This window comes from Cupressus sempervirens, chromosome 7 (assembly GCF_028749045.1).
Source record: "Cupressus sempervirens isolate cs-2001-9-10 chromosome 7, ASM2874904v1, whole genome shotgun sequence".
Classification (NCBI taxonomy): domain Eukaryota; kingdom Viridiplantae; phylum Streptophyta; class Pinopsida; order Cupressales; family Cupressaceae; genus Cupressus; species Cupressus sempervirens.
The window spans coordinates 124,284,082-124,294,867 of record NC_143124.1 but is presented as its reverse complement, the minus strand read 5'-3'; the positions used below and the strand labels follow the sequence as shown (position 1 = coordinate 124,294,867).

Here is a 10,786-nt window from a genome sequence, read left to right as displayed (position 1 = left end):
GACCATACGTGGACGACATTGGTAAAATATGAACAGTTGAATCACTAACTCCATAGGCCATTGCTAGGGATATAAATCCTACACACTAACACATGATCAAGTGCAACTGCATATAATATAATAGCTGAAGCAATTAATGCATTAAATAACTAATTAACCCATTTACACCACTCACGTTCGTAGAAAGCATAAAGATACATGAATGAAGTAAATCACTGTAGCATAAAATCCATCACATAACATAATCAACAAATATGTCCAATAACCATAAAACCATTTATCATCATAGATCTACTGTCATCTCAAAATAGTTCATCAACATGCAAATATGATAAACTGAATAGCATAGTAGTATAGCATCTATGGTACTGAATCAAAGTAAACATCTTACCCTTAGGTCATCTCAAAGTACATATAATAAGAGTATCAAGTATCTCTCAAATCAAAATAGACAAGGTATAGATTGTAAACATGAGAGGCACTACATTACCCTCATATAATCATGGTAAGATCTAAACTTGACCCCTAGCCCTTGGAAGAAATCTATAAATACAAGGCATTCTAAGAGAAAAGATCATCCATTGTTAGTATATCATCAGTATAGGCATATTTTTTCAATCATCTAGCTTATGCTTTCTTGTATTCCAATCATTTTTCTTCTATATGTTAGCTTTGCTCATCTAAGTTAAATACAAAGTTTATAATGATTCTCTCACATTCTAGTTTAAAACTTGCATTCTTAGTTAATCTTCGTCATCTTGCATACATGCACTAGCAGAGTTCTTGAGAACCTTGTAAATCTACTGCCCTATCTCTCCTTAAATATCTCATTCCATGATGCAACTTGCACGATCTCATTGTTCAAATATGAGAGCACTCTTAATAGCGTAGATCATTGCACATCATGGATAAAGAGCAATAGGACAATTTTGATAGTGATTTCATGTCATCTTTTCTAGATTTTGATGTGATTTAACTAACAATCTAATGTTCTATTGAAGTGTGTTAATTATTTTGTAGATACACATACATTTGGTGCCCCACTCTCAAAGGTTACTCTCCATCAAATTAACATCTCATCACGTTAATGCTTGTCATCTCATAACTCTCCAAGGAGAGCCTACTAATTCTTTGGATTATCATGTGTCATCTCACACCTATTGTACAAGGAATAATCCTCAACATAGTACTTCTCTCCCACCTTCTCAACCTACTCTTCCTCATCCACCTCATCTTTCTCTAAATCTTGAAATAGAATATGATTTGTTAGTGCAATTATGTAATACCCCCACCAAGATTCCTCTTTGGGAAATTCTTCAAACGTCTCCTATGTGTCATGAAGCCTTGCAAAAATCTTTAACCACTCTTCCAATTACCTAATCAAGATAATATCAATGCCTTTTTTCAATGCATGAATGCTAGCTCAAATCCTACCTCAATTTTTGTTTACTTAAGACAATTTTCCTCCTAGAAAAATCCAAGATCATTATGATGTTCTTATAGTAATTGTCCTTATCAATGGTAATAACATTTCTAGAACCTTAATTGATAAGAGTTTTGAGCTTAATATTTGTAGTCTAGGCATGCTCGAAGTGATTAAAGTTAACCCTTCAAATCTCCAACCTGAAAAATGAGTCTCGTACACTTTGATACCATTTCTAAGAAAACTTTAGACATCATCACTTTACCTATTAAAGTAGGTCTTGTTATTCTAAATATTCACATTCATGTCATGTCTGGACCTCTTAATTACAAAGCTTCTCTTAGGTAGACCTTGGATACATACTATGCATTGTATTCCTTCAACTCTTCATCAAAAAGTCATCTCAAAGAATATTGCTATTTATAATATAAGCTATAGACATTGGTTGTCACCTTGTAGATTGAGTTGAGCTTGATAGTGTTAATATTTGGGAAACTTAGTGATTACATTAATGGTCTTGGTGACTTTGTTTTGGATATATTATTTTAAATAATATTAAACAAAATATTTTATTAAATAGTTAACATTATTTAAATTAATAAAGTAACTTATTTTGGTAACTAATGAAATATGAGCTCTTTTAAAATATATATTCAAGATTTTTTGGAGAAGTTATATAAAAGGGTGTTTAGGAGATCATTTGGACAATGAAAACCCTCTTTTGAAAATCAATTTTAGTGGTTGAAGACCTACCCTAGTTGACATCTTTATGAATCACACTAGCCTTTGAATTTCTCTCGATATAATTTTATTATGTTATATCTTGACCTTACCTAAATAAAAATAAGAACATTTATCATAGCACAGTCAACACTACTATTTGAATTAGTTCATCCAATTATATTAACTATTTAAAATAAGACTACATCCAAATCACAAATAGTAGCGGGAGCAAAATGCACTCCTAGACTTTATAGAAGGTCCAACCACACAATGTTCTTTTAAGTAACAAATAAAAATGTACTTATATTAGAAAATAAATTATTGTAAATTCAGTAAATCAAACAAAATTTTGAAACAGAGGAAACGTTATAATAAAATGAAAGCTTATTTAATTAAACAAATCTGAAGTATTCTTTGTCCAAATTGAATACTTTCTATAGATTCTATTATTTATTTATTAACAGATAATATAGTATTATATTTCTGAATACCACTTCTTAAATTTGTTTTACTTGATTGGCAATGTTCATGATTGCTCCACAAACCCATGGGAAGTATTACATGGCTGAAGAAACAATGTAATAAATAAATCATCAGATTTTTCTTTATCACTAAACTGAATAGAAATTAACGTAGAGTATAATTTTATATTTAACTCAACAAATCAGAAGTATTCCTGTCCAAGTCGAATACTTTTTCGGTGAGTTCTATTGTTATTATTTTTTTTTTAACAGGGATTAATATAGTATCATATATATGAATACCACTCTGTAAATTTGTTTTATTTAGGTAATACACATGGCTGCTGAAAAATTTAATAATTTTCAAATTAATTGGTTTATAAAGCCTTACCTGGAGCAAGAGAAGCTACATCAATTTCAGACCTTAATTATTGATGAGTTCTATTAAGCCAATATTGTTTTTCTTTTCCAACACACTGGATTCTAACATCCCTGATGGACTTTTGTGATGAATTCCTTGCAGTTTGTTCATATGATCAAGGAAAAAATATCATTTGCTGATTGATTGGTCTCCTAAATTCGATCTGTACATTGATTGTTACGGTTGGAAATGATATTCAAACTTGAACATACATTTGTCTACTTGTCCATTTACAGGGTGTTTTAGATCTTCATTTTATTCCTTCTTAATATTTCCTTTTTGAAATATTCTGGTTATTACAAATATTGTTAGTTGAAATTGGTTGCTTTGGAGAACAGGATGGTAAATGAGAACTGAATTCTTCAAGCATACAATCTAAATTAGTTTTATATGATATAAATTGAAAATTGAGGTTATCTAGGGGTTCGCTTGGTGTTGCTACTACCATGATTCAAACTCTATTGATTCATTATGTTGCAGGATTGTGCATTTACTCATTTAATGTGTTTGTGGGTTTGAACCTTGGCATTGATAATTACAGAAATGAGGTCTCTAGTTTGAGGTCACCAGTTCATAACTCTGGGTCAAAAGCATTTTAAGTCAATCGATTACATTAAAATGTTTATCTAAAGTTTTACAAGGAAAAAATTGTGATTATCCAGATTAGAGAGAAAACCAAGATATTTTTAAAATAAAATAAAAATATGTGGAGATGAATATCAGTCTAACATGTCTGATTTGATTTAGTTTGTAGATACAATGACTATAAATGCACTCTTGGTGATTGATTATATTTCTTGATTTGATTTGTAGATACAATGATTATAAATGCACTCTCGGTGTGAGTATATTTTTTATTTGTTGTAAATAGACAAAGAACAGAGTATGCAATGGAGAAGGCTTGTTAATTCGCCATATCATTTAAACATGCTCAACTGTTTATTTCTCCGTTTGAAGCAGATATCATTACAATTGAGAAGAGGATGTATTTGATTTTGTTGTAAATAGAGAGGACTAAGCCATACCATGGGAATGGCCCATTGATTTGAATAACAATGGAAAACTTGTCCATTTTGTTTTTCTCAGTTTAATACATATACAGAATCGCAGATGAAAGGCTGCAACCTTTACAGAGTCTCTATAGTTAGTGATATTAAATAGACACTGATGCCAGCGTAGCAATTTTCTACACTTTTTCACTTCTGGACCTAAGGAGCTTGCAGAAAAAAATACTGCTGCACCACACTCATTCTTTGCTCATATTATCACAAAGGGCACAAACAAGCTAGACCGTGTTTGTAATCTTCCCGAAGTTCATATTTGTCTAAGAGCTTGTTTGTTAGTTCACCATATAGATCGTGCATTGTTTCCACATATCATAGAGCTCATACTTTATGTACACACGAAGATGGGGACTTCAATCTGCAACCGTAATCAAAACCATTAAAATCTCTGAGCAAAGTTGTGCTTGAAAAACTTTAATGGTACATAATATATATATGCTCCAATGATGATTTAATCTCTCCAAGAGTAATGTTTTACCTGAAGATAACTTGCCCTCCTCAATTTAAGAATTGTTAGTAGAGGTGTTTTGTCCTTGGGTATTTATTAGAGTGGGGTTACTGTTGTACCAAAAGACCTATCTGTCAGTGTCTGATACAACCACTCAACTTATAGGACATAAGAGATCGTTAAGCCCTTGTCACAAATCCCAAGGGTAGCACTGAACATTTTGCCAACAGTATCAAGCTAAAATCCAACTCTTAGTGAGTTTAAGACTCAAGAAAAACATGCCTTTATCTGCCAAGTGATGAAGGCAGTGCAAGGTAATAAATAGGATGAGCAATAACAGAATATGGTGAAGCTTGTCCTGGTTCTGATCCCACAGTTTTGGCCATTAGCTTGGTTTTATTTGGCTTCAGAAAGGATTAATGGAGCTTTCGTTTACCATAGGTAATGCAAGTTCCTCCAAAAGATCTCTGGAAAAGCCTGCCCAACAAAATTGTAGGCTACACATCAGAATCTAATAAAATAAGTTGAAATATTAGATAGCATTTCTGATGATGAAACCTGTTTTGGTGCAAAATATATTTCATTTGCAATGGAATGATTACCATATCAGGCACCCCTTATTGTGGAAATATTCTATGGAACTTTCATCCAAGTCTTCCCGACCTCTTGCAGCTTTCCACAACCCAAAAGCCATCTCTTTCCCTTGTCTAATGGGTGCTGCAATCCTGCCATATAGAGAAATGAGTCACTCATAATAAAGTTGTCACAATCCCAAATTTAATTACAAAAGATACTATTAGAAGAGTTGAAGAAACAAAAAGTTAATTTGTTTTTGGTGAGCAACTACCTGTGTTAGGAAGGGAAAATTAGATGCAGCTAGTCTGGGGTAGAAGTTCTTCCACTTCAATTCTTGTACTCACACTGGCCAAAGACTTTTTTGATTTGCAACGGTTGAGAGTTTCAACTTCTGCTAAGAACACAGCATAGACAGGTCTATGATCGGAAAACTTTGATTCACCCCGAACATATGAGAGCTGTTTTAACCCTCTACCAAACCATAGTATGCGATCACACCTGCATCATGAAGACCAGTTGAAAAAAGATATCAAAATCAAAGATGATAATAGGTTCCAAAATTGAGAAACTTTTCAACTTGAAGAGTTCATGTGTCAAAACTAATTCATCAAACTAGAATATAAGATCCACATACATAGTACAAGAGCACAAACTCCATACAAAGGCACATAGACACAAATCAATCTGCCGGTATAATCTAGGAAGAAAAAGTAGGATTTATCTGTCAACCATCTTCATACACATATCACGAGACACAAGACTTAGATGAAAAATGATTGTAGTTTAGCACATCTTCACACACATCACGAGACAAAAGAATTGAAGATTGACCTGTCAATGCTCAATACAACTACTAAACTTATAGAACACAAGCGAATTCCAGAGGAGAATGTTGGTGATTAGTCCAACAGTTAAAACTAAAGGTCACAAAGTGAGACAAGCAATGAATAAAAGATGCCAAGTTTACCCAATTATTAACTTTGTTGTTATGATAGGTCACTCTGCATCAACATTTACATACCATGCTGGAGTGCGTCGTTTTTCTTTAGATTTGAAACCCTCTCCAGCATAGCGATCCGAGTTACTGGAGTACTTGTAGGTGGGTGCGAAATGGATGCGTCCTTCACTCCACCCTTTGAAGACACGCCCAGCCCTATGCTCAATCCTAAGCTGCCATGTCATAACCATGTTTAGTCAACTGATAATATCAACTCTACATATCTGCAATAGCAGTGCCATTTTCATGACAAAGAAACTCCTCTGCCTTATTGCAACCAAGAGTCTAACCATGGACAGTCTTAATAAAGCACTGCAAGTACCTGGTCATTTTGTAATAATGCTTCCCAATCATTTCTTTCTACAAGCTGCTTCGTATAGGCATAGCAGAGTCCAATTCTATAATTCAAATCTCCAAGCCAAATAACTCGACTGCAGAATCAACCATAAAAACTAACTCAAATTGGACTCTGCAGGTTCTTCATAAATGACAAATTCAGTGCTACGAAAACAGAGACCTGATCTGTGGAAACCTAACTTACTCGTGATCCATTATGGTTTCAGGTGAATTGTCACCACCAAACTTATGCAGCCCTGGAAAGCGTGTCTTTTTCATGATCTCCATAACATCAGAGTTCCTTCGAAGCTCATCGCCATCTTTCTGGCCAGATGTTAAATGAGTACAAATAAAACAAAAGCTTGTTTGATGGAGAGTCATGCTAATTGATATCGAACCCTGCAAAACATGAATTGCATCTATTGTTTTCAATTGAGCAAGTTTATTGTACCAATATCAGGTTTTCACAATCCATTGTAAATGATGAAGTTCACTTCTGGATTTCATTGTGTGCATTTTTTAGCATCAATGTTTTGGATCACACTGGGTATTCCATCATCAGGATGAAAGAGTGCAGGACTTCTTTTGCTATTTCAAATCCTGCACTCTTTCAGATCAGGATCAAGTAGTGTGACCCAAAATGTTGATGCTCAAAAAAAACACAATTGAATCGAGAAGTGAAGTTTATGCTAAAAATACACACAATCGAATTGAGAAGTGAACTTCATAAGTTTATTGCACTCTTGCCAGGTCTTCGACAATGACTTAGGGTAGCAAGAAAACATTTCTAGGCAAGATAGAACACAGCAAAAATAAATCAAACCACTGTGAGAAACAGAAATTCGCCTTACCTTATTACCAAGGTAACCCATCAAGCCTCTTCCAACACAAGAAACTCTCACATCATGAATATATTGGCCCAAATCACTTCTTGCCCAAATTGACAGAAATATGCCAACCATTTGTTTGCTGGCAACTAGACAATAATTCGTTTCTCCAAAACCAGCTCTAGCCTCTGCTGAAGGGCTCCTTGAGTTGGGAGAGTAAGCCACGGGGGCAGGTGAATCACCTATGCATATACCATTTTCATCATCATCCGAGGATGCATATTTGATGCTATTATCAGAATCGGTCCTTTCAATTGCTCGTCCCGTCAAGACTCGATCAGAAACACTAAAATGCCTCTCTAATTTTGGTTGCCTGCAGAAGGAATCGTCATACATTCTAGAAGACCTGCTTGAAGCTTGAAATGATCTCCTATGGAAAAATTGTGTGGGATTTCTCGATGCTGAACCCTCAAAGTCAGAATCCAAACTTATAATTGGGTGTGGCATGTCTGTAGGTGATTGAGGGTTTCTAGAACTTGTGCTATTCCCTGCACCCTGCTGATTATTGAGTGTCTTACGAATGAGATCAAGCCACTTATCTACAGGGCCATTATCCTCTGCTCCTAGCACATTTCCTGCATTTAAAGGCACAATTTCCTGAAACCTGGAGAAGGAAATATGGATATATCCAGGTTACTTAATGAAATACCATCGTAAATTGTAAAATTTAACGAAAAAACACCCTTTCACAAACAACTTGAGCTAACCAAAGTGTCAATTCTTTGTACCCTAAAACATAAATGTCCGCTGGCGGTGATGTATTCAACCATTCTTCTAGATTTAAACCACTCGGAGGAGCTTTACCTCCCACATTCCATGTTGATACGAATATCCTGCTTGCCCATCAAATTACCCAAATCAGTTGTGCAAAAACCCATTGGTCATGCCAAGCAAAATAAATCAAACCAAGATACATACCTAAAATCTTGGATATCTATTACTTGGGAAACATCAGTCTCCATTCTTCCACGCTTTATTTTCTCAGGAGTCTTCTTCAGCCATTTTTCTGCATCGAAAGGATAAGAAAGATTGGGTTCAATAGTGTTGCCAAGGGAATCGAGAACAACTTTCTTTTATGTAAGGCTCAAAAGATTAGTACCCGGCCTGTCTTTTCTGAAGGAATACGAGTCCTTATCAGAACAACTCCGCCTTCTATCAGCAAATGCTTCTTCCCTACCTACATTATTCAAACTCCATTTAGCCACAACTATTGATGGTGCAAGCCCACAAGGCAAAATAATAGGTATCAATTCATGTATCTTAAAAAATCAGGGTGGAGGTCACCTCTTGTTGTGTATCCTTCTGCAATCTCATCCGCGTGGAATTCATTGGCTTTGCTCTTTATATTGAACCATTTCCTGACTAATGTTTTTGGCCAGGAAAACTGCATAGACAAAATATAAATTCAGCAATGTATAATCCAAGCTTGCAGCATGGAGCGTACATGAAGAATCACCCTGAGACAAAAGAAACCAGTTTCTGTTATTACAAGAATTAAAAAAACTACCTTGTTTTTCTTCTCATTAGCAGCTTTCATTGTTGAGCTAGCATTTACAGATCCTTGCTTACCATGTAGATTTCAAATATCAAAGCCTCTGCAAAAGACAGAGACAAATTAAGCATTCCAAGGCATCAAATTTGCAGCACGTGCCCCTAACTAGTTAAACGTAGATTGCATTCCCAACAAATTAGTAAGTGTTTTCTATATTCCATTTGCTGTAAAGATGGGTCTCCACCGAGCCAACAGATCAAAGCAGGAGATATTGAGAGTATCACATGCGCATACAATGGTTAAACTCAAAAGAAGAAATAAGGCATAAGGCCTAGAGAGGAGAGAAATTAGTCCTTCCATGCTAAAATTTAAACAAGCCCTTTCATGAGGACATTTCAGTATAGCAAAGGCTCATTACAAACTCAACGCAAAAAGAAACAAGGATACCATACAGAGGATTTACCTAACATAGCAAAAACTGCAAGCTTTACAAGCAGTGGGGATGGCAAATAAGGAAAAAACAGGAAGATACTTGGTGAAATGGAAACTTCTGACCTTGACAAGGCATTTCCAAATAGATATGTTGATTTCTTGGACAATACGTTTGACAGATCACGTACCCCCATCAAAAGGTTGCTTTTACGTTGTGAAATCTGGAAACTCAATGACGGACACAAAAAATCCCACTTCGAATTCAAATCAGATATCCAGTACTTCACCAGACTTTGAATGCTTTCATTGTTGATCAAATTGACCTAATAACTGTGCCTCATATCAAGCACAGATTCCAGAATACTTCAGTAATGCATGTATTTCTTGAACCTTGACAGAGGGCAATTAGGGCGCGGGTGAGATATAAACAAGTGCAATGTGGAGGGCTAAAGACTTTCGATCAAAGAGACTCTGAATGCCCGAGTTCTTCGACAAAATCGGAAGTATGTGTACTTGACCATCAATAAAAGGCAATGCAATACAACTAGCAAAAAGCATAAAATGCAGAGGAACAACCAGATCAGATCCAGATTACTTGATTACCTTGATGATGATAATAATAAACGGAGTATGCTCATGCCAAGGAATTGAAATATAGTTTTGTCGCAGTGTCCCCTCAGAGAAAAGTGCAGCAAGGCCCTACTTTTTTCAGGCGGAACAGCAGACAAAGAGAAGGCAGCGGGGCAAGGGAAATCTCAATCCCGACTTTTGCAAAGAGGAGAGCAAGGTATCTCTGCGCTGCCTATCTTTAGCCACTATCATAAACACGTATACTATATACTAAAAAGAGTACACTGCAAGCAAGTCATTCAAGGCTTTTTTCTGGACAAACCCCACTTCTCCTCTGAACCTATGCCCCACACATACTTAAGCCCATTACGAGAAAAAACCTGCAATATCCAGAGAAAGATTGTTTTGCAGAGACTATCCCCCTTCCTGAGTGGACGTGGATACGCCTAAAATTTTGATGTGGGTGCTTCCAAAACCAATGTGGACGCCATTAAATTGCATGTATGGGCATCCAAAATTGATAGAATGGCTCCATATGAGGAGAACATGGAGCTTGTGAAATGTGGGAAGCTTTCTCCAACAGAAGCAGCCCCGCAAGGAAAAAGTACTTAATGTTGAACTTTTCTGTTGCATGAGACGGTTGAAAAAGATATCAAAAGAGATAGAAGCCTTATTGGCCAACGAACCGAATCAGGCCCATATATCTAAGTATTGGATTTAACCGCTAGCGGTTAGGTTCAAGCTTCTAGCAGTTACCGTCAACTGGCTGGCCAATTAACCAACAGGGCTAGATATCGAAGTACTGGATTTAAATCGCTGGCGGTTTGATTCAAGCTGCTAGCGGTTACTATCGACTGGCGGACTCTAACTAACTGTTTCTATATTCGGCATTGCGTTTGAACTTTTCGGGCTTGACGACTGTACAAACAGCGGGCGTGCTGAGCTGGCAGGCTGCC

General features: G+C 35.9%; 1 protein-coding gene across 5 annotated transcripts; it reads right to left on the bottom strand.

Annotated features, from left to right (window-relative positions):
* Nucleotides 1-3,945: 3,945 nt before the first annotated feature.
* LOC149545813 (type I inositol polyphosphate 5-phosphatase 4-like) lies at nt 3,946-10,295 on the bottom strand. Of its 5 annotated transcripts, none has more exons than XM_089790854.1 (14): nt 9,384-10,295; nt 8,844-8,931; nt 8,621-8,720; nt 8,436-8,513; nt 8,255-8,342; nt 8,065-8,169; nt 7,301-7,940; nt 6,655-6,848; nt 6,436-6,544; nt 6,138-6,286; nt 5,388-5,614; nt 5,143-5,265; nt 4,571-5,017; nt 3,946-4,450 (listed from the first exon to the last, which is right to left on the bottom strand). In XM_089790854.1, exons 2-11 carry the CDS (start codon nt 8,871-8,873, stop codon nt 5,407-5,409), a joined length of 1,701 nt encoding a protein of 566 aa, XP_089646980.1. In that variant the 5' UTR covers nt 8,874-8,931; nt 9,384-10,295; the 3' UTR covers nt 3,946-4,450; nt 4,571-5,017; nt 5,143-5,265; nt 5,388-5,406. The 5 variants fall into 5 exon arrangements, with proteins under 5 accessions (XP_089646980.1, XP_089646979.1, XP_089646982.1 ...); XM_089790853.1 differs by having other exon boundaries at nt 9,864-10,002; XM_089790856.1 differs by having other exon boundaries at nt 5,143-5,257; nt 9,864-10,002.
* Nucleotides 10,296-10,786: the final 491 nt, after the last annotated feature.

What these genes read in the sequence shown, in the direction of transcription:
- LOC149545813 (XM_089790854.1), bottom strand. Translation starts at nt 8,873, where the DNA reads ATGAAAGCTGCTAATGAGAAGAAAAACAAG. An exon ending in AGAAGGATACACAACAAGAG is followed by an intron (nt 8,514 to 8,620) that starts GTGACCTCCACC and finishes TGAATAATGTAG; the next exon opens with GTAGGGAAGAAGCATTTGCT. An exon ending in TGGGTTACCTTGGTAATAAG is followed by an intron (nt 6,849 to 7,300) that starts GTAAGGCGAATT and finishes CATGTTTTGCAG; the next exon opens with GGTTCGATATCAATTAGCAT.